Here is a 24,893-nt window from a genome sequence, read left to right on the forward strand (position 1 = left end):
AGAAATAATAAACACCTGAGTCTGAACATGAACTATCATCTTGAGTGCCTTCGGTCCTGACCTTGATAGAGGTAGAAGAAGAAGCTGAAAACTGGCACATCCCCTCCTGGGTCTGATGCTGGAGAGGGCACCTAGAACAGAGGCTAGGCAGAGTTAAAGGAATAAAGTAGGGATTTATCGAAAGGCCTTCAAAGATACACCCTGGGCAGTGCAAGAGCCTGGCTGTGGCTACATCCAAGATGGACCATGGGTTGTGAGTTTTCACACTGTTACAAGTTTAGTCCATTTGCATATTGTGGGTTAATTGTCCTATTACAGCTTCAGGTAATGAAGTCACATTCTCCCAGTTTGCTTCCCCCCAATTTGCTTTTGTTTACACTTTTTGGGGCCTGAAGCTGCAGTAATTCCCCTTGGTTCTGGGGCTGGAAAAGGATTATTTTTTCTGACTAAACTGTGAAGAGACCTTGCTAACACTCTGTAGAAAGTTCAGAGTTACACACTAATGCAGCACAGAGTCTGAGAAATACGAAAGCTAAAACTTAAGGCATCAGTTCCTGCCAGCCTGGGCTAAAGGCAACACTGTCACTTGATGTCCTTGTCCTTTGGAGGATCTTGTGTCCCAGATCAGCCCTGAAAGGGGGCCTGCAGCAGAGTGTGGGGTCCTGTTCCTTGGAACAGCCCCAAGGGTTCAGCAGCTGCTCCTAAACACAGGGAGCTCCAGCTCAGCTGGACTTCCAGTCTTTAACATCTCAGATTTAGAACTCTTAAAACCCCAAATTAAATCTCGACTCTGGACCTACATGAAGAACTTGGTTTTTAATCTTCTCATGTTGGTTAAGAACCTTACACTATGAGGGATTTCTCTTATCTCTTGCTCAACCCCAGTAGAACAAGATGATAAACTTTCAATTTTCAGGGCTCTGGGTATTAGGGATGCTGAGAGTCTTTGCTCTCCATTTCCCCATCAGTAAACCTGGGCCAGCCTCTGTGTTTGTGTAGGGGATGGGTGGGGTGGCACCTTGATTTTCTACTGATATTTACTGTAAACTCAAAGTTTTATTTTATTAAAGGGGTTTTTGAATAGCTTGGGGGAATGCCAGTGTTTAATGCTAATAAAGGGGGTTTTAAGTAGTATTGGGAAGGGAAAGTGACTCTTTTCTTGTAAGACTTCTTTTCTTCCTTCTGTCATGGATATTTAACTTTTGGGCTGCACCTTTCCCTGCAGGAATTCTCCATCCCCCAGCTCGGTAGCCAGCAGTGACTCAGGAAACACAGATGAAATTCAGGATGATTTGGACAGAGAGACGGACGTGGAGCCCATGGTCAGCTGATAGCAAGTGGGAGCATTCCAGTCAAGGGGAAGATGGAGAGAGAAGATTCCAAACCAATTGCTGGGGGAAAGGTGAAAGACTCGAGAGCCCCTGCAGAGGGACTCTGAGGACTCATTCCTACACGCATCCCCTCCCAGCCAAGGATTGGTGCTGTACATTTCTATTGTTCTACAAACCATGAATGCAGAGTCCTGTAGGAAAACACGGTGTTTTAATTGTGCCTTTGCCCCAAGCTGAGCCACTTTGAGCTCCAGTGGAATATTAATAGCAGGTGTTTTTATAAAATATATTATTAAAAAAAAAAAAACAACCAAAGCTGGTGGCAGCAGAGGATGGTGCTGCAGAGGCTCTGGGTACTTCAATAAGCTGCTGGTTTTATTGACCTGCTGCACTGATTGGCAAAAGCAACATTGGCAAAAAGAGCAGCAAAACCAAGACAATTGTGGTGCAATTACCAATGTCTGGCACAAGAAAAAAAAAATAATTGCCTCCAAATGGAACTGCAAACATTTAAAAATAACAGCGGGTTTGGAGACAGCTCGCAGGGTGAAGCAGTTCTACAAAATTCAGAGGGTTTTCTTCATCCCACCTTTTGGGGTGAGGGAGCCCTTGGGACATGTCCAAGGTCTCTTCTGGACTCCAGGACCTGGAGGAGCAGGACTCAGCTCGGTGGCAAAGCAGGGGGGCACAGGAGGGGTCACTGGGGGGGACTATCACTGAGTAACTTCTATGCAAAAACAAAAAAAAAGCTCGCCTTATTTATATGGAATGTTTGGTCTCTGCTGGGCTACAGTTATCCCTTGGGAAAAGGAAAGCTAAACCCACATTTGCACACTTAGATGTCTGTAGAGCTTCTTTTGAGGTGGAATGTTGTATCACAACACCTTTGTTTCCAGTGGTTGGATTAGGAGGGGAGTCAGCCCTGGTTTGTGTCTTTCTTCAGGGTTTTTTTTTTTTAGTGTTTGCAGATTTTCCTTTGCTGACAGAGAGATAACTCCATTTTATGCTGCTTCCATGATGTGTAGAGCAGGGCAGTTGAAGCATCAGGATAAACTGACCTAGGTGTGGGCTGGAGACAGGACTTTGGGAGAGGTCCAGACCACTGTTCTTGGGGAAAGCTGAACACTGGGAAATGCTGTAATCCTTTTTAGGGCGTAGTAAACTGAATCCCAAAGTGCTGCTGCCCTAGAACTGGGGAGGGACAGCCATGTACTTTCTCTGTGAGAAAGTGGCAAGACCTTGGCTTTGCCCATCTTTCTGCATTTTTACCCAGGAGAAGCAGCATCAAAGTCGGATCACGCGGTGGTGGCTGAGGAAACCCCAGCCCACCGAGCTCTTCATGGTTAGAGTGGGAATTGTAGCACCTCAGCCAGGTAAAAACAGGGTATAAACCTTAGCCAATAACTTCTTGTTTGTTTTTAAACCAAGATTGAGAGTGTAGTTGTTACTGCCCAAAGCCAGCTGTGGGGTTAAGCAGTGGTTGGAACTCAGAATAAATACCAAATGTGTTGTTCTGCCGGCCAGGAAGCTTGGGAAGTGCTGTGCAGGAGCAGTGCTAGGGCTGGACAGGGAAAATCCCGATTTCTGCACCCTCTCAGTGTTAGGGAAAGGCAAAGTGGCCAATCCTGGGAGCTTCCTGAGTGGTGTTCCCAAGCCTCTGGATCTCTGGAGTTGCACTGCAAGCAAGCAGCCAGTGCAGATCCGTGCTGCTCCATTCCATAAAGAGCACAGGTCTCTTGGAAAATGGCTCATTCCTGGGTGGGAACTCCTCAGTCTGGCGTGGCCAGGGAGGGGGCAGGACCTCGTGGGGTTCCTGATGGAGCTGTGGGCACAGGAATGTTTCCCCTCCTGTGCTGCTGCCTGGCTGTCAGCTCCATCTCCTGCTTGGACACGGTGCAGCTTTGAAGCCAACGAGCTCCCTGCCTTTTCCAGGCTGGAAAGAGGGACCAGGATGATCCATCAGCATCCACAGCGTGCAGGGCACGAGCCACAGCTGATGGCTTCTGTCCAAGCCCATGGATCCAGGGGTATTCCTGTGGTGTCCTTACTGGTGGCACTGCTCAGTGCAGAGTAGGTGACAACTCCTTGGATCCTGGGGTGAGGGCTTTCCAAAGCCTGTCTGTCCTGTAAATGTAGATAACTTTTCTCTGGAAGAGAAACCTCATTCCAAAGTGCTCATTCCTGTTATTTCTTAGGTGGCCAAAGTGGTAAATGTGATGTTCACTAGGGCTGCAAGCTGGGAGTGGGTTGTGGGGGGATTTGGGGTATTTTTTGGGCTGGGACTGCATGTTTGAAGTCTGCAATTTGAAGGGGTTTGAAGGGTTTTGAACTTCAGCTGCTCACGAGGAGCCTCTCCCAAGGCTAAGGAAGTGTCTGCCATGTCTGGATGTCTGTGATGCTTCAGTGGCTGGGGCAGGCATTGCTCAGCACAGTGAATCAGCTCCTGGAGCCTGACCCTGGCTCCCTTCCCCCCAGAGCCTGCCCCTGGCTCCCCTCACCCTGAAATGCTCCTGGCACCACAGCCCCAGAATGTCGGGGTTGTGCCGCCCTTCCGCTCTGGGTTCGTTATTTTTCATTAAAACTGAGGTAGGAAAGAGGCTGAGTGTTCCCAAACCCAGGAGCTGTTTGTGCTGAGGATAGGGAATCCCCACAGCAGGAATTGGGGTGTAGGGTGGGCAGGAGCACCCGCAGTGGGTGCTGAGGGCAGGGAATTCCCACAGCTGGAATTGGGGTGTAGGGTGGGCAGGAGCACCCGCAGTGGGGTGGGTGAGAGGGATGTGGGGTGTAGTAAAGGGTGTAGAACTCATGTGCACGGTGGTGATGTGTAGGACAGTAGAGGTTCCCATGGGTGTTGGTGTCTTTCTTGTAACCACATGTAATCCATTTTTAAAGAAGAAAAGGTGTTTTCATGCTCGGGGTCGGGGTTTATTTTCATTTAGGCTGGACCAGCCTTTTGGGGGCAGCTGGGGTTGGTCCTTGGGGGTTTCCCTGGGAGGTCGTTGGTTCCAAGTCCAGCCGTGCTGCTGCTCCTGCTCCGTGTGTGTGGCACCACTCCAGAAACCAGATCAGAGCTTGCCAGAGAAAAAAAAAGAAAAAAAGGAATTTAATTGTAAAAATGCTGGAAATTATCTTGATGACCTCTTTCTTTTTTCCTTTGTAAAGCTGTAAATACTTTAGTTTTGTTTTCTATTCTTAATGCGGTGTCATATTGACACTTTTTTAGATTTACAGTCAGAAAATCCTCCTCATCGTTTCTCATTTTTTAAAAGGGGATTTCAAGGAAGCAAATTTTTTTGCTCGCTAGCAGTGTAATAATAGATCAAATTCCTAAACTGGGTTTGTACAAAAATGTTTTCAGTAAACAAATGGCAGTTTGTGGATGCATGTTGTTCAAAAATGTCCAAAGAATAACGTGGTACAAATGTTTTAAAGAATAATGTGGTACAAACATGTTTTTCAAAACTTAGTGATTATCATCTTAGTTCACACAAGGAAAAAAGCAAAATTCTTTTAAAAAAAAAATGTTTGGGGGGGAATGTAATGAAAGTCATCTAAGCTAAATGTGTAATCTATTTATAAAAACACAGTATATATTCTATTTTTATCAGAGGTTTTTAAAGTGCAAACAGATTTCTGTTGGCAGATGCAATCGTTCCCTTGTAAAGTCTCTTCTGCTCTATGGGACCCCCAAATTCTCTGATGGTTCCAAGAGTCAACGTGGAAATAACCGGGACAGGTTTGGCTGTGGAGCACTCACAGGTGGCTTCCTCCAGGGGAGGCTGCAGGCTCAGCATCTCTTCTGCCTCTGCAGAATTGTTGCTGTGATTTTATTCCCTTCCCTGTGATTTTATTCCCTTTCCCTGACTGGGAGGATGCTCCTGGAAAGGGTCAGGACCTCCTGGAGCGCGGCAGAACAGGGGTTAAACTCTGCCTCAGCCTGCAGAATATAAAAATCAAACATAAATTATATTTGTACCTGGAGAAATTGGGATTAACTCAACAAAACCAAACAACAGATGGGAATCATGCCTGAATATGCATCCAGAGCTGCTTCTGAAGTGAGATTATATTAATTTTCTTTTCCATGATCATTCCTGCCAGCAAAACCACGAGCTGGCTGTGGAGGGGCCGTGGGTGCTCCCAGAGCTGTTCCCGGTGTTTCCCTTGGCCCTGGGAACACGGCAAGGATGTTTGTGTTGGAAGAGCTGCAGAGCTGGGAGGTCTCATGTTCGAGTGCTTCATTTTAGAGACGAGTGTTTAAGGAATGATTTATCCCAGCTAAATTAAGACATCCCAGCACTTCCACGAGGCAGGAACACCCCAGTGAGGATTTTCCACCTTTGGCTTCAGGACTTTTGGGGTTTTTATCCTTCTTCTCGGCTGCAGGGGAGCACACAGCTTTTAAAGCTCTTTGCCTTTGGGATTGCCACCCAAACGCTGGATTGTAAGCTTTTTAGTGGGATGTAATTTGGGTCTGTTTGAGTTTTAACTGAGAAACAAAATTACCAAGGAGGCAACAGGCGGTGTCCTGGTGGGAATAACAGCAGAGGTGAGCTGGGAGCACTGCCTGCCAAATTCTCCGTGGGAATGGGATGCCAGCCCCTCTCCCTGCAGAGGGAACGCTCAGGCCTCGGCCAGGCCCTTGGCAGAGCAGTGGAGAAGCACTTGAGCCTTCCCTTCTGTCTTTTCGTGTGAGTTCGGTGTCCTCAGACCCTTCTGCCTTCGCAGGAGCCTCTCAAAGCTTCTCTTTTGAAGGAGCAACAAATGGTGTTTAAATGTGGGTATTTGATTGCAGAAATCACCATTCCTCCCTAATCTGAGGCACTCCAACAGTGAAGCACGGGGGAAGGGGGCGCTTGTCGGTCTGGCCAGCTCCCTTTTTTGGGAAGTGATGATGTTAAAGCTTAAAACAACCCCTGGGGTGGCTTTAAACCGCTGTCATCTCTGTGGCAGAACAGCCCAGACCACGGTGCCACAAACCCGGTGGAGCTGCCCAGACTGCCACCCCGAAACCCCAAATTTCTGTTTTATTGGAGAGGGTTTGAGGGCGGTCCAACCTCAGTCGCTAAAACACACTCCTTCCTGTGACCTGGTTTCACCAAAAAACTCACAATCCAGTCTCTAAAACACCTTCCTGTGGTTAAAGTAAATGTAGCGACCTTCAGCCAAAAAGATTATTTATTATTTATCGTGTTCGAGTGGGGGGGTATTGATGCCTCTTCCCTCCTGCTGTGTCACTTCTTCAGTTCCTCTTTAGGTCACTTAAGAGTTTCTTTTATCCCCACGACAACGAACTGCTGATGGTGTGAGAACGCCCCTGGTTACCGTCCCCGTGTAAATATTGTGCTTTATATTCTGTATATTAGCTAATTTTAAGGGAAAAGACTGGACTGGTGATGCTGTTGGATAACCCGGGTGGGGAAAGGCCAGAGGATGAGCCAGCTCCCGGGCTCTGGGGCTGGAATTCTGTGCTGGGAACCCGCAGCAGCTGGAATGGGACACCACCAGTGGATTTGGGACCATGAAACGCTCCGAGAATCCAATCCACGGCAGGAGGAGCCCTGAGAACTCCCTCAGCCAGAGCCAGAACCACCCGCCCTCCTCTGAGCTCGGCAGATTTGCTCCGTTTTCCTTTTTTTAGTGCCAAAACCGACCCCATCACCCCCTCGTAGGTCTGCTGGTGGCTCTCCGTGTGCTGCTGCAGTGTCCAGCGGTGTCCAGCTGTGTCCAGCTGTGTCCAGCCGTGTCCACCCCTCCGTCCTGCCCGGGCCGGGGCTCAGCCGGTGCCGGACCCCAGGGGCGGGAGCTGCCCATGGAACAGGTCCCAGTCGGTCTCTGGTGACGATGAAATCCACAAAAAACTATAAAATAAATACCGAACTCCTGGTTGAACGGCTCTGCGTGTTAATTCTTGGGGCAGAAAACGCCTCTAAAGCAAAAGGGTTCGGGTCTGAGGAGGGAGGGATCATCCTCGCTTCCGAAAATCCGCCCAGCCCAGGTGATTCGGGGTCATAAAATAGCCCAAACTCCCCTCAGAATCAGGGTCCTTCAGCTGCTGCTCTTGAAACATGACTCTCCTTGGAAATTAAAATACCTCCTGCACACTTCAGCCTTCTCCTGGCCCTGTGCCCCAGCCAGGCCCCACCTTTGGGTTAAAATCACCCCTTTTTTGGGTAAGTCTCAGCTCCCAAGGAGATTCTCAGTTGCTTTTCTCTTTCTCCCCACCGAAGTTCTCTCCCGCGGCTCGGACCCGCCGAGCTCCGGGTGCAGCCGCAGCCGCTCCGTCTCCTGGGGCCGCTTTTGTTGTTGTTTTTCCCGAATTTCCCTTTTTCAATGATTTTTGGCTCCTTCCCGCGCCCCGCCCCCTCCCGCGTGCCGCGCGCGCCACCGCCCCTCTCCGGGCGCAACCATCACCGCGAAGGGGGGGACGCGCGGCTGGGGACACCCCACGGGAACCCCGCGGACGGGAGGGAGGAAACACGGCCCGCACCCTCACACACAGCGAGCGGCGGGCGCGGGGCCGCTCCTCCAGACCGCCGCCCCCGGGCTTTTATTAATTTATTAATTAATCGATGGTTGTGTCTCCTCCCCGCCCCCCCCTCCCCCCGCGCGGTGGGTGGTGGCGGCCGCGGGCCGGGAGCGCGGCGGGGCCGGGATGTGGCGGCGGCTGCGGGCGCTGAGGGACTGCGGGTGAGTGCGGGTCCTTCCCTTCCCTTCCCTTCCCTTCCCTTCCCTTCCCTTCCCTTCCCTTCCCTTCCCTTCCCTTCCCTTCCCTTCCCTTCCCTTCCCTTCCCTTCCCTTCCCTTCCCTTCCCTTCCCTTCCCTTCCCTTCCCGCTGCCGCCCCTGCCATCCCCGGGAACCATCCCGCTGCCAGCCTCAGGCACTGCCAGCCCTTAGTCCCCCTTGTTCTGCCCTCCTTCCTCCTTTTTTTGCCCTTGTTTCCCTCGTTTTTCCCTTGGTTTTCCCCTTTCCCCTCAGTTTTTACCCGTTTTCCACAGTTTACCCCTTCTTTTCCCCTTTACCCTTATTTTTACCTGTTTTCCACTGCTTTCTCCTGGTTTTCCTCCTTTACCCCCTTGCTTCCCCCCTTTCTCCCTTGTCTTCTCCTTTTCGTCTTGCTTTCTCTTTTTTCTCCCCCTTTCCCCCTCGTTTTCCCCCTCGTTTTTCCCCTTTTCCCCCTAGTTTTTCCCCCTTTTCCCCCTCGTTTTTCCTCTTTTCCCCCTCGTTTTTCCCCCTTTCCCCTCATTTCCCCCTCCTTTTTCTCCCATTTCCCCCTTTTTTCGGGCGTTGTCGCCGAGCTGCACGATGTGACCCGCACGTGGGGCTGGGCACTGCCAAGGTCCGGCTGGGCACTGCGGGGTGCCCGTCCGGCTTCTGCCCCCTGGACTCTGCCGGGAGCCGGCGGAGTGCTGGGATGTTGCAGCAGCCCGGAGCTCACCCTGTGCCTCGGTCCTTAAAAACGCCTTTTCCAGCGCTTTTCCTGAGCGAGAGAGGAGTGGTGGGCTGGGGGCCAGGGCCGGGCTTGGTGATTTATTAAAGAAATATGGATATTGATCTAGTACTGATACCCAACGGTGACGGACAAAAACTCTCTAACCGTTTAAAGTTAGAAAGTGTATGTTTATTGCGACGCCAGGCAGCGTGTGGGATAGCTCCCAAATACACACCACACCTTTCAAATGATTACAGAGTCCTTTTATCCACACAAGAATTGAATACCCAAAATACAAATACATATTCATCATTTTGGTCCATCCCATTCCTCGCTTCGTATGCTAATCATTTCAAAAGCTATTAAGCATGCGTAGTTTGTTCCTTGAAATGGGTCGGTGGTCCCTTTCATGGGGAGGGGTCCCAAAATGAGGAAGTAAATGAAGTCTTCCTCATTCTGACCTTTCTACCTTTTCAATGCAAATATGACAAATGAACCTTGGTAGAACTCCCATTCCCTGTCTTCAATTGGTTTCAGAGCAGAGGAGGCCCACAATTGTCTCATGTTCCTAAAAGCTATTTGTCAGTTTCTATATTCTTCATTATAAACCCAGCTAACTAAACATTGTGTTGACAAGCAATCAATTATCAGTTAACTACTAACTCTTAACTTCATCAAGGCCTACTCATTTATTTTAATTAACTCTAGTAAGACTTCTCTCTAACTAAAATCTTAGCTCCTCTAAAATCTCTAAATCCCTTAAAGTTTATGTTTCATTGGCTGCCGGCTCTGGCATCCCCACCCAGTGGGAGAGATGGAACAGGGGCTGGTTTGGGGGGGCAGCCTGGGACCGAGGTGTCCCTGGGACCGAGGTGTCCCTGGCACTGAGGTGTCCCCGCGGTGCTGGGGAAGGAGGGAACGGCGGGATTCCAGCGGTTCCTGTCCTGCCCCCGGCGCAGGCGGAGATGGCAGCACCGCCCGGCCATCCAGGTGACCAACGAGCCCATCCTGGAGTTCAAGCCGGGGAGCCCCGAGCGAGCGGCGCTCCAGAAGGTACCAGTGCCAGGATTTGGGGATTTTTGGGGTTGGGAGGGCCCCGAGCTGTGCTGCAGAGCAGCCCCAGTCTCTCTTTGGTGTGAGAAGCCCATCGTGCCCAGCTCCTGCTCCTTCCCCGTGGGCACAGCTGTGCCTCCTGTGGGCAGCCCATGCCCGGAGCCTGTTCCCAGTTCCCTCTGCCCGTGGGAAGGGGGATAGAGGGCAGCTGGACGGGGTGGGAGCTGCTCCCACCGCATTCTCCTCTCTGCCAGGCCCTCGCTGACCTGAAGGGCAAGACCGAGGACATCCCGTGTGTCATCGGGGGGGAGGAGGTGTGGACCCCCACGGTGAGGTACCAGCTCTCGGTGAGTCGGGGGCTTCTCATTAAATGGGGGAGAACAGAGCAGGGGGGTCCCTGCAGGAGGATCCTGGGACTGGTTCCTACAGAGCCTCTCTCTTCTCTTCCCAGCCCTTTAACCATGCACACAAGGTGGCCAAATACTGCTACGCCAGCAAGGTGAGTGCACCTGTCTGTCCCCCCCCTCCTGGCTGTTTTTTGGGGAAGCAGCAGCGCTTGGCCTTGGTTTAGCAAGTGAAACACACTTTGTGAGCAGGGAGGCTCCAGGAGCCTTTCCAAGCCTCAGGGATCCTGGAACAAACCCACCAGGAGCTGCAGATTTGGGGTTGTGATGGCACCAGTGGTCTGTGCCTGTGGTGGGTGACCCCTCGCTTTACCCTGTGACCTGGGGGTGGGGAGGAACCCGGAGAGGCTCCTCCTTGCTGCCTTTTCCCCTTTGCCTCCACAGGAGCTCATTAACAAAGCCATTAACGCTGCCTTGGCAGCAAGGAAGGAATGGGACCTGAAGCCTGTGCAGGACCGGGCCCAGATCTTCCTGAAGGCGGCTGACATGCTGAGCGGCCCGCGGCGAGCAGAAGTGCTGGCCAAGACCATGGTGGGGCAGGTAGGGGTTGTCCTGGTTTGAACAGCCAGGTGTCTGCTGAGGAAGGCAGGAGCCTCCTCTGAAATGGGAAATGTAAACCCCCTCCCTCTGAATTGTTATCATTTTGAAATTAAAGGGGCTCTCAGGCAAAGATATGGGAATAGGAATAACAGTTCTTTATTAGAAAAACTAAAAAACCAAATGTAATAGTACAAAAAAAAAATAAACCTACTGAAAGAGTCAGACCAGGCCCTGGCATCCTGTGGGTCAGGGTGGTGGCACAGTCCCATTCCATGGGGGCTGCAGCCCTCCTGCAGTGCCAGCTGTGCTTCTGCTGGAGCAGGGATCCTGGACAAGGCTGGAGTTTTCCTCTGAAGCTCCAGGGCTGGTGGAGATGGGCCTGGGCTTCCTCTGGGAATGCAGTGGAGAAGGCTACTCTGGTGTCCCAAAATCTCAGATTGTATCCAGGTAGGAATGCTTGGCTCCTCCCCCTGGGCAGAGCATCTCCCATGGGATGATGGAATTTTATCAGCCATGCAGGGACACTCACTGGCCATGGACAGAAGATAATTAATAATTAATGGCCCATTAACAGAAGATATCTTCTGGAGGGAGGATTGGTTTGTGGAAGAGATAAAGAAAAGTGCCCAATGAACAGAAGAGAACTGCCCCAGCTCTGACAGACTGGAATAGAACACACACCCCCATTTCCAGCCTAAGACAGGGGTGCTGGAGAAGCTGGGCTGAGCAGGGCAGGAGGGGCTGCCAGGGTGGTTTTTGGCAGTGGGAATGGCTGGAGGTGCTCTGTGAGGGGACCCAGGGTGATCCTCACTCCTTGCTGCACCTGGGAGCAGGATCAGCGTGAGGCTGCGCAGGAGGCCCCATCTTTGGGAGCTGAGCTCACAAGGGGCACCCCACAGCCAGCACTGCACCATTCCCCCATGCACTATTGCTGCATTCCCCCGTGCACCATTGCTGCATTCCCCCATGCACCATTGCTGCATTCCCCCATGCACCATTGCTGCATTCCCCCATGCACTATTGCTGCATTCCCCCGTGCACCATTGCTGCATTCCCCCGTGCACCATTGCTGCATTCCCCCGTGCACCATTGCTGCATTCCCCCATGCACCATTGCTGCATTCCCCCATGCACTATTGCTGCATTCCCCCGTGCACCATTGCTGCATTCCCCCATGCACCATTGCTGCATTCCCCCTTCCCTTCTCTCTCCCTGCAGGGCAAGACCGTGATCCAGGCGGAGATCGACGCCGCCGCCGAGCTCATCGACTTCTTCCGCTTCAACGCCAAGTATGCGCTGGAGCTGGAGCAGAGCCAGCCCCTCAGCGTGGACATCAGCACCAACTCCATGGTCTACCGGGGGCTGGAGGTGAGCTGGGCCCCCGTGCCCCACGCGGGTCCCTCTGGGGACGGGAGGCTCCCAAAGGTCCCTTCTCCCTGTGCCTCCGCAGGGCTTCGTGGCTGCCGTGTCCCCCTTCAACTTCACGGCCATCGGGGGGAACCTGGCGGGGGCTCCGGCGCTGATGGTGAGTCCTGGGGGAGAGGGGGGCAGGACAGGGGGACAGGGCAGGGGGGTAGGACAGGACAAGGGGCTAGGACAGGGGGACAGGAGGACAGGATAGGGGGACAGGGTCACAGGACAGGGGACAGAACAGGGAGGCAGGGCAGGGGGACAGGGCAGGGTCACAGGATGGGGGGATGGGACAGGGCAGGGGGACAGGACAGGGAAAGGCTGGGAGAGGGATCCCAGCCCTCGTGTTCAGCTGGGCTGGGGTGGGCAAGGAGGGAGCCTGGCCTCGCTGGGGCTGTTCCACAGACACACCTGGGGCCTGTTGGACCCCTTGACCCAATCAGCATTTAGGCTTTAATTTAGGCACCCCGGTGCCTGGATTTCCAGTGTGATGGGGGAAGTGCTGGGAAGGCACACACTGCCCAGACCTGCCCTTCTGGGGCTTTTGTTCTGAAGCAAGGTGTCTTTTCCTTCCCAGGCTGGGTTTGGCATCTGGGAATTAACACAGCAGGGGTTTGATTTCCTACCTGGGCTCCGGGAGCTGTCGGGACATGAAAGTGTAACCAGTTTGTAGCTGCTCAGATTCCTCTGGGATGACACTTTTTGGGAGCAGGGCCAAGAAAGGCAAGGGCAGACCATGGCTCTGCCATTTAGCACCAAACTGGCAGACAGGAGAGCCCAGAAGGTCTGAAGAAATATCCAAAAAAAAAAAAAAATCCAAGTATTGGTTAAAAGCATTTCTGCACATTCCCATTTGTGTCCCAGCCCATGGAGCACAGGAGCTCCTGCCTCTGCAGGGTGGAATTTGGGGAGAGGCTGTAATAACCTGGTGAATTTGGGCCAGGAATAATTAATTTATTGTTGTACTGGGAAAGAAAAAAACCAACAGTTGTCCTCAGGTCTTTGCTAATTAGGCTCAGATTTCCTGTTGGCCCCAAAGAGGCTGGGGAGCTTTTAATTTGGGAACATCACATTTAAAGCCATATTTGAGTGAAGCATTTGAACCTGTCACTAGGGCAGGAATGGGGGGACAGGGCGAGGGTGAAGCCACCATGGAGCTGGGAAGATTTCTGGAGAGAGAGGTCCCTTCCTCCCACCCCAGGACCTGGGGGACACCCTTGGCTTTGGGAATCTGGCAATGAGCTCAAACCAGAGCGGGTGAGCCCTGCTGGGACGGGACAAACCCGTGCTGGCAGCTCTGGGTGACAACTGGGGACATCCCATGGCTCATCCAGTTCCCCTGCTCGGTGGGACAGTGAATTCCCATGGGATGCTGCAGGGGCATGGGATCCCCTGCCCTGGGCCGGGAGCAGAAGGCAGCAGCACATCAGCAGGTGCCTTGGAAAGCTCGGCAGCAGGGGGCACCTGGAATTAAAGTTAGGAGAAAACGCTGCCTAATAGGGGAATGTTAATTAGAGCCCCAGCAAAAATGCTGCCTAATAGGGGAATGTTAATTAGAGCCCCAGTGTTTCTGTCACCATGGGGGATTAGACACTGCAGAGGTCCATGCAGTCAGTCCTGGGAACAGGATTTCCTCGGGATCAGAGCAGCCCAGGCTGGGAATGCTGTGTCTGCCCTGGCCTGGATTCCCCAGCTGCCTGCAGGTTCTGTGCTTTATTTCTGTCCCTGTTTGGAGCGGAGCAATTGGAGGGGCCCAGGGGGAGCTTTTCCTGCGGAACAAATCCCCGGACAGCAGGAGACAGGAGTCCAGAACTCCCTGTCCAGCCCTCCCGGGGCTGTGACCCTGTGCAGGGGAGCTGAGCCGTGTGACAGGGACACAGGGCAGTCACAGGGAGTGACCGTGGGGCCAAGGGGCGGGGGTGGCACGGGGCCAAGGGGGTGGCACCAGGGGAGTTCTCTGGCCCCTCATGCTGTTTGTGCCTGGTTCATCCAGGCAGGAGGTTTGGTTTCACTGCCCTGCCTGGCACAAACACCTGCTGGCCCTGCCCAGGGCCGGTGGTGGCAGCACTGGTGACACCGGGAGCACATTCCTATGTCCCGAGGCAGGAGCCAGGGCCTGGTGACACCGGGAGCACATTCCTGTGTCCCGAGGCAGGAGCCAGGGCCTGGTGACACCTGGAGCACATTCCTGTGTCCTGAGGCAGGAACCAGGGCCTGGTGACACCGGGAGCACATTCCTGTGTCCTGAGGCAGGAACCAGGGCCTGGTGACACCGGGAGCACATTCCTGTGTCCTCAGGCAGGAACCAGGGCCTGGTGACACCGGGAGCACATTCCTGTGTCCTGAGGCAGGAACCAGGGCCTGGTGACACCAGGAGCACATTCCTGTGTCCTGAGGCAGGAACCAGGGCCTGGTGACACCTGGAGCACATTCCTGTGTCCTGAGGCAAGAACCAGGGCCGTGTTTCCAGCTCTTCTTGGGGAAGGCAGAGCTCAGCCCTGGAAAGGAGGGAGTGGAAGGCTGGCACAGCCACCTGGTGAGAGAAAAGGGGAGGATTTGTGCCCTCAGCTGAGCAGGGCACACCCAGTCCTGCCCAAACAGTGCTGGGGTGAAGGTGCTGTTGTCTTTTTCCCAACCTGGAAAGGAAACTCAGGATCGTTTTTGTAAGGAGGTAATACAAGAGCAGATCTTTATTTGAAGGCTTTCAGGGGCAGCTATGGAAAGATGTCTACAAAAGCCCACCCCCACAGGGATGAGGGCATTTTTATAGGTTTTAGAAAATTAGCATAATTGATAAAAGGCACCAATTGTGAGGACAAGCAGTGATGCAGTTCCCCCCAGGTCTGGAGTGCCCCCTCAGCACTTGGCTGTGCTCTGCCCGTGAAATATCCCAAAGAGTTGTTCTCATCCTTGGTTCCCAGGAAGAGCCAAGACAGCACTGGGGCCTTGTATCCCCTGGGGCTTGGAGCTCTGGGATTTTTGTCTTTGTGCCTAGGGAAAGGCCATGGAAAAGTACTGGGAAATGTAGTCACTAATCCAACAGGCAACACAGCTACACGTAGGTGTGTGAAGAATATATGGAATAATGGGGAACACAGAAAAGAAAAAAGTGTCCCCGTGAGGTGCCACCGCTCCGGGACAGCTTTCCAGGGAATTCAGACGTCCCTGACGAGGTGTTCTCCTGCCCCCAGGGGAACGTGGTGCTGTGGAAGCCCAGTGACACGGCCCTGCTCTCCAGCTACGCCGTCTACAAGATCCTGCTGGAGGCGGGGCTGCCCCCGAACGTGGTGCAGTTCGTGCCCTCGGACGGCCCCGAGTTTGGGGACACCGTCACCAGCTCCGAGCACTTCTGTGGCCTCAACTTCACCGGCAGCGTGCCGTAGGTTGGGGATGGGGGAGAGGGCAGGGAGGGGGCTGGGGGCTCCTCTGGTGGCCCTTGGAATGGCACTGGCAGGATGTGGTGGCGGGGTTATATCAAATAGGGGGTTCAAAGTGGTGACAAAAAGGGTCTGAGCTGGGTGTTGGTGCTGGGGGGGAGTGGTTTTAGCTCCGGGGCTGAACTTGGGGCACAGGAACAGCCAGAGTGGCAGTGACACTTCCAGGGGTGCTGCAGGTGGGTTTGCTTTGCTCCCCAGGTGGGTTTGCTTTGCCCCCCAGGTGGGTTTGCCTCCCAGGTGGGTTTAGTTTGACCCCCGAGCTCTGGCTGTGTCCCATGGGGTGTCAGAGGTGCTGAGGGGTCCCAGGGTCTGACAGCCCCTGCAGGGACCCCTCCCCAGGGCCAGGCCACGCTTGGGTGAACAGGTGGGGAGCTCAGAGCTGAGCTCCTGCTGTGAGGCCATTTCCATTTTTATTGTTTTCCAGCCGAGGGGTTTGTCACAGTGAGGCCTGAAGGGAAGGGGGGAAAGGGGAGGAACAGAAACTTCTGGATGTTCACTCCGTGCCCTTCCCTGTAACAGTTTATTTTTAAAGCCGTGGAGCTGCTCTGTGGAGCCTTTGTTTGGTACCTGTGCTCCCAGTCCCACTTTCCTGTGCAGGGCATCCTGGTTTTGGGTGATTTCCCATCAGGGCATCCCTTTTTTTGGAGGATTTCCCATTGGGGCATCCCTTTTTTGGGGGCGTTTCCCATCAGGGCATCCCTTTTTTGGGGGGATTGCCCATCCCTCTTTTTTGTGGGATTCCCATCGGAGCATCCATTTTTTGGGGGGTTTCCCACTGGGGCATCCCTTTTTTTGGAGGGTTTCCCATTGAGGCATCCCCCCAAAAAATTTGGGGGGGTTTCCCATCAGGGCATCCCTTTTTTGGGGGATTTCCCATCCCTCTTTTGTGGGGGCTCCCCATCGGAGCATCCATTTTTTGGGGGTTTCCCATCGGGACACCCCTTTCCTTAGGGGATTTCTGATCGGGGCACCCCTTTTTTGGGGGATTTCTCATCCCTCTTTCAGGGGTTTTCCCACCAGGTCATATCCCCCTGTGTGCCGAGCCAGGCGTGCCCTGAGCAGCTCCTCCCTCCTGTTCCAGGACCTTCAGGCGGCTCTGGAAGCAGGTCTCGGAGAACCTGGACCGCTACCGCAATTTCCCACGCCTGGCTGGAGGTACCGGCCTCCCCTGCACCTTTCTGGGGGATTCAGGGGGCAGCTCCTCCTCTGCCTGGGGAGGAGAGGGGCAGCGTTCCCATCCCCGTGGGCAGAGGGTGCAGGAAATCGCTGGATATTCCGAGCTGTGGGAGTGGCACGGGGTGGGATTTTGGGGTGCGGAGCTGGCGCTTGGGTGGGAGGTGGTGGTTGGACCCCACGGTTTGGAGTCCCAAAGTCTGGGAATTGAGGTTGGTTCCTTTTCCAGGGGTTTAATCTCCCTGCTCCAGGGTTGTGCTCCTGGGGTCACGGCTCTCCCTGTCCTGATGCCTTTTGGGGCTGTCTAAAAACAGAGGCCGGACAAAATTAAGGGAAGAAAAAGTGCTTGTATTTATTGAAAGGCCTTCAGGTACAGCTCAGGCAGGGGCTACACCCAAAAATGGACCACGGCTCACGGGTTTTCTCACTTTGATAACTCCGGTCCATTTGCATATTGGGGGTTAATCCTCCAATTCCAGCTTCAGCTAATGAAGTCATTTACCCCGAGCTTGCTCCCCCATCTCCCTTCTGTTGAATTTCTCGGGGCCTGAGGCAGTGAGGTGTCCTTGATTGCCAGGCCTGGAGAGGAATTGTTGTGTCTGCCCAAAACGGGAGAGCAGCAGCTGACCCTGCGTGTGGAGTTTGGAGTTGTGCACTACAGAACCGCAGGGTTACAAACACACGGAACATAGAAAAGGCATCAGCTCCCCTCGGAGCCCCAGCCGGGCGGGGAGAGCCCCAGGCACATTTTGGGAGCCGCCCCACCGTGCCAGCTCCTCCGCTGCCCTTTTCCCCGCGCAGAGTGCGGAGGGAAGAACTTCCACGTGGTGCACAGCTCGGCGGACGTGGGCAGCGCCGTGAACGGGACCCTGCGCTCGGCCTTCGAGTTCGGCGGGCAGAAATGCTCCGCCTGCTCCCGGCTCTACGCGCCGGCCTCGCTGTGGCCCCACATCAAAGAGAAGCTGCTGGAGGAGCACGGGAAGATCAAAGTGGGAGATGTGAGCCGAGCTGCCGGGCTGCTGAAGGGCTTTGCGGCTCAGCGGGAGGCTGATGGGATTAGGGGCTGCGGGAACTGGCTGCTAATTCCCATTGAACCGAGCTTTTCATCCCCGCCCGCTCCCCCCCACCGCCCCGCAGCTCCTGGCCGTGATTAGAAATTAACTTGTAGCCGCTCTGCAGGGAGGGCTGGGCCGCCTCTTCCCGCAGAACGGGAGCTCCCGGGACACGGGGAAGGGTTTTTGGGGGAGTTGTGGCTGCCCCTGCTCCTGAGGGAGCTCTGGGGTGCAGGGTGTGCTCTCATCCCCTCCCTTCTGCCTCCCGCAGCCCACCCAGGACTTCGGGACGTTCTTCTCGGCGGTGATCGATGACAAGGTGAGCCCGGAGCGGCCCCAGGCTGGGGTTTGCTGCAGGAATGGGGACAGGGATCGGCTGGAGCTGGCTGGCAGCTGAGCGTTGTGTGCCCTGCTTGTGAAAAGGGGGGAATTTCCCCCAGAAATCGTCCTGGCCTTGAGAGTTTTGTGGGCATCCCCTGCTCCCCTTCCTCCTCCTGAGTTGGTAGGGCACCGAGAGCGGTGTGTCCTGGGAGGAGTGACCCAGACCCCCTTCTAAACCCCCAAACCTCCTTTCAGACCCTCAAACCCCCTTCCAGACCCCCAAAGCCTCCTTTTAAACCCCCAAACCACCTCCCAGAGCCCCAAACCCCCTAATTTCCTGTAATTCCTGACCCAAACCCCCCTTTTACACCCCCAAACCCCCCTTCCAGACCCCCAGACCCCCAAACCCACTCATTTCCTGTAACTCCCACCCCAAACCCCCTTTTAAACCCCCACACCCCCTTTTAAAACCCCAAACCCCCTCCGGACCCCCAACTGCCCCTTTTAAACCCCCGGGCCCCCTTCCAGACCCCAACCCCTGGTTCCCTGTGCCTGTCCCCAGTCCTTTGCCCGGATCAAGGGGTGGCTGGAGCACGCCCGGAGCTCCCCCAGCCTGACGGTGCTGGCGGGCGGCGGCTGCGATGACAGCGTCGGCTACTTCGTGGAGCCCTGCATCGTGGAGAGCAGGGACCCCCGGGACCCCATCATGAGAGAGGTGTGGGGGGACCCCATCCCAAATCCCTGTGGGGCAACTGGGACCCCATCCCAAATCCCTGTGGGGCAACTGGGACCCCATCATGAGAGAGATGGGGAATCCCAAATCCCCGTGGGATGCCATCCCAAATCCCCATGGAGCAACTGGGACCCCATCCCAAATCCCTGGGGGACCCCATCCCAAATCCCTCTGGGGCAACTGGGACCCCATCCCAAATCCCTGGGGGACCCCATCCCAAATCCCTCTGGGGCAACTGGGACCCCATCCCAAATCCCTGGGGGACCCCATCATGAGGGAGGGGTGGGGTGATCCCCATCCCAAATCCCTGTGGGGCACTCTGGGATCCCATCCCAAATCCCTGCTCTGGAGACTGCTCCTATGGGGATGGGTTCCTGCATTGGGATTGGGCTCTTTGGGGTGGGGCAGCACCTGCTCCTTCCTGGGGCTGATCCCGGGGTTTGGGCTCACAGGAGATTTTGGGGCCAGTCTGGGAGATTTTGGGGTTGATCCTCAAGGAGTGTGTTGATTTTTGGGCTCGCAGAAGATTTTAGGGCCAACCTGGGAGAATTTGGGGTTGATCCTCACAGGTTGTGTTGGTTTTTGAGCTCACAGGAGATTTTTGGGCTGCAAAGGAAATTTTGGGGCCGATCCTCACAGGATGTTGTGTGCTGTTCTTTGGGGTGATCCTCACAGGGTGTGCTGGTTTTGGGGCTGCACGGGAGATTTAGGGGCTGATCCTCACAGGGTGTATTGTTTTTTGGGTTCACAGGAGATTTTTGGGGCCATTTTGGGGCTGATCCTCATGGTGTGTGTTGTTTTTTGGGCTCACAGGAGATTTTTGAGCTGATCATGGCAGGTTTTGATATTTTTGGGGCCAATCCTCCCAGTTTGTGGTGTTCTTTGGGCTCTCTGGAAATTTTTGGGACTCTCCTCACTGTATGTGTTGCTTTTTAGGCTTACAAGAGATTTTGGGGCCAATCCTCATGGGGGTCTGTCATTCTTTGGGCTCCCAGGGGATTTTGGGGCCAATCTTCACAGGTTTTGTTATTTTTGGGGCTGATCCTCAGGGTTTGTGTCACTCTTTGGGCTCACAGGCAGTTTTTGGGGCAATCCTGACAGGGTGTGTTGCTTTTGGGGCCGATCCTTGTGGGATGTGTTGTTCTTTGGGGTGATCCTACAGGTTTTGGGGCTGTACAGGACATTTTCAGGCCAATCCTCATTGGGTTTTTTTGGCTCAGGGGCAGTTTTTGGGGCTGATCCTCACAGTGTGTGTGGGTTTTTTGGGGCTGACCCCTTATGGTGTGTGGGGTTTTTTTGGGGCTGATAATGATGCCTTGGTGTCATTCTTTGGGCTTCAGGAGATTTTGGGGTTGATCCTGACAGGGTGTGGGTTTTTGGGGCTGATCCTCATGGGGTGTGTGGATTTTTTGAGGTTGATCCTGACAGCTTGTGGCATTTTCTGCATTCCCAGGAGATTTTGGGGCTGATCCTGACAGTTTGTATGGGTTTTTTTGGGGTCAATCCTGATGGTTTGTGGTATTTCTGGGCTCCCAGGAGATTTTGAGGCCAGTCCTGATGGTTTGTGTGGGTTTTTTGGGGTTGATCCTGACAGTGTGTGGGTTTTTGGGGCTGATCCTGATGGTTTCTATGCTGTTTTGGGGCCGATCCTGACAGTTTGTGGGATTTTCTGCATTCCCAGGAGATTTTGGGGCCAATCCTGATGGTGTGATGGTGTGTGTGGGTTTTTGGGGCTGATCCTGACAGGGTGTGGGATTTTCTGAACTCCCAGGAAAGTTTTAGGCTGATCCTCATGGGGTGTGTGGCTTTTTGGGGCCAATGCTGATGGTTTGTATACCTTTTTGGGGGCTGATCCTCATGGTTTGTGGTACTTTCTGGGCTCCAGGAGATTTTGGGGTTGATCCTGACAGGGTGTGGGTTTTTGGGGCCGATCCTCATGGGATGTGTGGGTTTTTTGAGGTTGATCCTGACAGCTTGTGGCATTTTCTGCATTCCCAGGAGATTTTGGGGCTGATCCTGACAGTTTGTATGGTTTTTTTTGGGGCTGATCCTGATGGTTTGTGGTATTTCTGGGCTCCCAGGAGATTTTGGGGCCAATTCTGATGGTTTGTATGGGTTTTTGGGGCTGATCCTGATGGTTTGTATGGTGTTTTGGGGTTGATCCTGAGGTTGTGTTTGCATTTTTTGGGGTTGATCCTGACAGGCTGTGTGGGTTTTTTGGGCTCCAGGAAATTTTGGGGTGGATCCTGACAGGGTGTGTGCATTTTTTGGGGCCAATCCTGACATGCTGTGTGGGTTTTGGGGCCCATCCTGATGGGGTGTGCATTTTTTGGGGTTGATCCTGACAGGCTGTGTGGGTTTTTTGGGCTCCAGGAGATTTTGGGGCCGATCCTGATGGAGTATGTGGGTTTTGGGGCCAATCCTGACAGAGAGTGTGCATTTCTGGGGCTGATCCTAATGGGATGTGTGGGTTTTTTGGGCTCCAGGAGATTTTGGGGCCAATCCTGATGGTTTGTATTGGTTTTTGGGGTCGATCCTGATGGTTTGTATGGTGTTTTGGGGTGGATCCTGATGGGGTATGTGCATTTTTTGGGGTTGATCCTGAGGTTGTGTTTGCATTTTTTGGGGTTGATCCTGGCAGGGTGTGTGGGTTTTTTGGGCTCCAGGAGATTTTGGGGTGGATCCTGACAGGGTGTGTGCATTTTTTGGGGCCCATCCTGACAGGGTGTGTGGGTTTTGGGGCCCATCCTGATGGGGTGTGCATTTTTTGGGGTTGATCCTGACAGAGTATGTAGGTTTTTTGGGCTCCAGGAGATTTTGGGACCAGTCCTGACATGCTGTGTGAGTTTTGGGGCCGATGCTGATGGGATGTGTGCATTTTTTGGGGTTGATCCTGACAGGGTATGTGAGTTTTTTGGGCTCCAGGAGATTTTGGGGCCGATCCTGATGGGATGTGTGGGTTTTGGGGCCGATCCTGACAGGGTGTGTGCATTTTTTGGGGTTGATCCTGATAGTCTGTATGGGTTTTTGGGGCTCCAGGAAATTTTGGGGCCCATCCTGACGGGGTATGTGCATTTTTTGGGGTTGATCCTGACAGGGTATGTGAGTTTTTTGGGCTCCAGGAGATTTTGGGGCCGATCCTGATGGGATGTGTGGGTTTTGGGGCCGATCCTGACAGGGTGTGTGCATTTTTTGGGGTTGATCCTGATAGTCTGTATGGGTTTTTGGGGCTCCAGGAAATTTTGGGGCCCATCCTGACGGGGTATGTGCATTTTTTGGGGTTGATCCTGACAGGGTATGTGAGTTTTTTGGGCTCCAGGAGATTTTGGGGCCGATCCTGATGGGATGTGTGGGTTTTGGGGCCGATCCTGACAGGGTGTGTGCATTTTTTGGGGTTGATCCTGATAGTCTGTATGGGTTTTTGGGGCTCCAGGAAATTTTGGGGCCCATCCTGACGGGGTATGTGCATTTTTTGGGGTTGATCCTGACAGGGTATGTGAGTTTTTTGGGCTCCAGGAGATTTTGGGGCCGATCCTGATGGGATGTGTGGGTTTTGGGGCCGATCCTGACAGGGTGTGTGCTTTTTTTGGGGTTGATCCTGATAGTCTGTATGGGTTTTTGGGGCTCCAGGAAATTTTGGGGCCCATCCTGACGGGGTATGTGCATTTTCTGGAGTTGATCTTGACGGGGTGTGTGGGTTTTTTGGGCTCCAGGAGATTTTCGGGCCCATCCTGACGGTGTTCGTGTACCCCGAGGATCGCTACAGGGAGGTGCTGGAGCTCATCGACACCACCACCCCCTACGGCCTCACGGGGGCGATCTTCGCCCAGGAGAAGTGAGTCCCAAAATTGCCGAAAATTCCCCCAAAAAGCAGCTGGGGGTGCTTTTCCCAGCTGGAGTGAGGCACGGATCTTCCTCCTCTCCAGAGCAGGGAAGAGCATTTCCCACCCAGCCTGTGCTGCTTTTGCTGCCCCTCCTGCAGGGAGGGGAAGGGATGGTTTGGAAGTTTAGCTTAGTTCGTTTTTGGGGGGTTCTTAGCCCAAAAAAGCTTTTTTTTTCCCAGTGAGGAATTATCCCAAAGGAATGTTTGGAGCACGTGGGGGGTGAACCCACAGCGCACTCAGCAGGAGGAGGGCAAAGAGCGGTGTAACCTCAGAGAGAATCACCCAAAATGGTCACAGAATTCTGGGCTGGCTGGGGCTGGAGGGACCTTAGAGCTGATCCAGGGCCACCCCTAGCAGGGCAGGGACACCTCCCACTGTCCCAGGGTGCTCCAAACCCCGTCCAGCCTGGCCTGGGACACTGCCAGGGATGGGGCAGCCACGTTTCCCTGGATAATGAGAGATAACAACCTTTGGTTTGTAACCATGAAATGTAAATAGAGAAAAAAGCTGAAAAAAAAAACAAACCCAAAGCAGCGAAAACACACGAGCTGTGAAACCCCTGAGGCCTGGAGCTGGGCACGAGGGGACCCAACCCCCTCTGGAGGGGGCCCGAGCCTCTCTGTGCCCGCTTTGGTGGCTCTGCAGCAGCTGGGGGTGCTCAGGGCTGTGCCTGTCCCTGCCCAGGGCTGCCATCGAGGAGTCCCTGAGGCTGCTGCGCCACGCCGCCGGCAACTTCTACATCAACGACAAATCCACGGGGGCCGTGGTGGCCCAGCAGCCCTTCGGGGGCTCCCGCATCTCAGGTGACACCAGGGCTGCTGGCCAGGCCCTTCCCAGCTCCCCTCTGTGTCCCTTCTGTCCCCTGTGTCCCTCCTGTCCCTCTATGTCCCTTGTTCTCCTGTCCCTCCATGTCCTTTCTTGTCCCCATCCTTCTGTGTCCCTCCATGTCCCTCCTGTCCTGTGTCCCTCCCATCCTCTGTATCCCTCCTGTCCCTGTGCATCCCTCGTGTCCCTCCTTGTCCCCATCCCTCCTGTCCTTCCATGTCCCTCCTTGTCCCCATCCCTGCCTGTCCCTCCCATCCCTCTGTGTCCCCTGTGTCCCTCCTATCCTCAGTGTCCTTACCACCCCTCCATGTCCCTCCCATCTCTCTGCGTCCCTCCTGTGCTCCGTGTCCTTCCATGTCCCTCCTGTCCCCATCCTTCTTGTTGCTCCATGTTCCTCCCATCCTCCATGTCCCTCAGTGTCCTTCCCATCCCTCTGTGTCCCTCCTGTACTCCTTGTCCTCCCCTGTCCCTCCTGTTCCCTTTGTCCCTCCATGTCCCCATCCTCTGTGTCCACGTCCCTCCCATCCCTGTGTCCCTCCATGTCCTTCCCACCCCTCCATGTCCCTCCCATCCCTCTGCGTCCCTCCTGTGCTCCGTGTCCTTCCGTGTCCCTCCTGTCCTCTGTGTCCCTCCCATCCTTCCATGTCCCTCCTGTGTCCATCCTCCGTGTCACTCCTGTCCCCTGTGTCCCTCCCACCCCTCCACATCCCTCCTGTGCTCTGTGTCCCTTGTTCTCTTCGTCCCTCCTGTGCCCCGTGTCCCTCCATGTCGCCATCCTCTTGTCCTGCCACCCTCACGGTGTCACCAGCCCTTTCTGCTGTCCCCCACAGGCACCAATGACAAGCCCGGGGGTCCCCACTACCTCCTGCGCTGGACGTCCCCGCAGGCCATCAAGGAGACGCACGTGCCCCTGGGGGACTGGCGCTACGCCTACATGCAGTGACCCTGGGGACAGCCAGCCCGGGGGACAGCTGCCACCCCCGCAGCACTTACACTACTGATCCCTAACCTGCCCCTCCTAGGAGTTCTTTAAAAAAAGAAAAGAAAAAAAAACCAAACTGTTGTTAAATGGTAAAGCTCGGAGCGCCTCGTGGTGTCCTCGGTCGCGTGGCACTTGGGGACACGATGGTGAGTGTGCCAGTGGTTGGATTGGATGACTTTAAAGGGCTTTTCCAACCTCAGTGATTCTGTGTGAGCATGCTTAATTAGGTCAGGCGTTAATTAAGGGGTGGCTGCAGAGGCACAGCTGGACCCCGGCTCCCTTTTCCTCCCGGCTCTCCCATCCCCAGAGCAGATCC

The 24,893-nt window shown here is 54.2% G+C and overlaps 2 protein-coding genes across 2 annotated transcripts in view; both read left to right on the forward strand.

The window, feature by feature from the left end:
- The window catches only part of IFFO2 (intermediate filament family orphan 2), a 48,091-nt gene extending 40,868 nt beyond the window's left edge, over positions 1-7,223 (forward strand). Inside the window, exon 9 of the mRNA XM_053997512.1 lies at positions 1,226-7,223. Within this exon, the coding sequence (XP_053853487.1) occupies positions 1,226-1,331 (106 nt within the window). The 3' untranslated portion in view covers positions 1,332-7,223. The remainder of the gene's footprint in view (positions 1-1,225) is intronic.
- A 696-nt stretch (positions 7,224-7,919) lies between these two features.
- Positions 7,920-24,776, forward strand: ALDH4A1 (aldehyde dehydrogenase 4 family member A1). The gene is made up of 15 exons (XM_053997519.1): positions 7,920-8,021; positions 9,724-9,817; positions 10,072-10,164; positions 10,269-10,316; positions 10,606-10,761; positions 11,979-12,128; positions 12,211-12,285; positions 15,362-15,549; positions 16,689-16,762; positions 17,582-17,778; positions 18,104-18,151; positions 18,716-18,868; positions 22,600-22,721; positions 23,455-23,573; positions 24,426-24,776. The coding sequence occupies exons 1-15, from the start codon at positions 7,987-7,989 to the stop codon at positions 24,536-24,538; spliced, it is 1,665 nt and encodes a 554-aa protein (XP_053853494.1). The 5' UTR covers positions 7,920-7,986; the 3' UTR covers positions 24,539-24,776.
- The last annotated feature ends 117 nt before the right edge of the window (positions 24,777-24,893 follow it).

Source organism: Vidua macroura, chromosome 23 (genome assembly GCF_024509145.1).
Source record: "Vidua macroura isolate BioBank_ID:100142 chromosome 23, ASM2450914v1, whole genome shotgun sequence".
Lineage (NCBI taxonomy): Eukaryota > Metazoa > Chordata > Aves > Passeriformes > Viduidae > Vidua > Vidua macroura.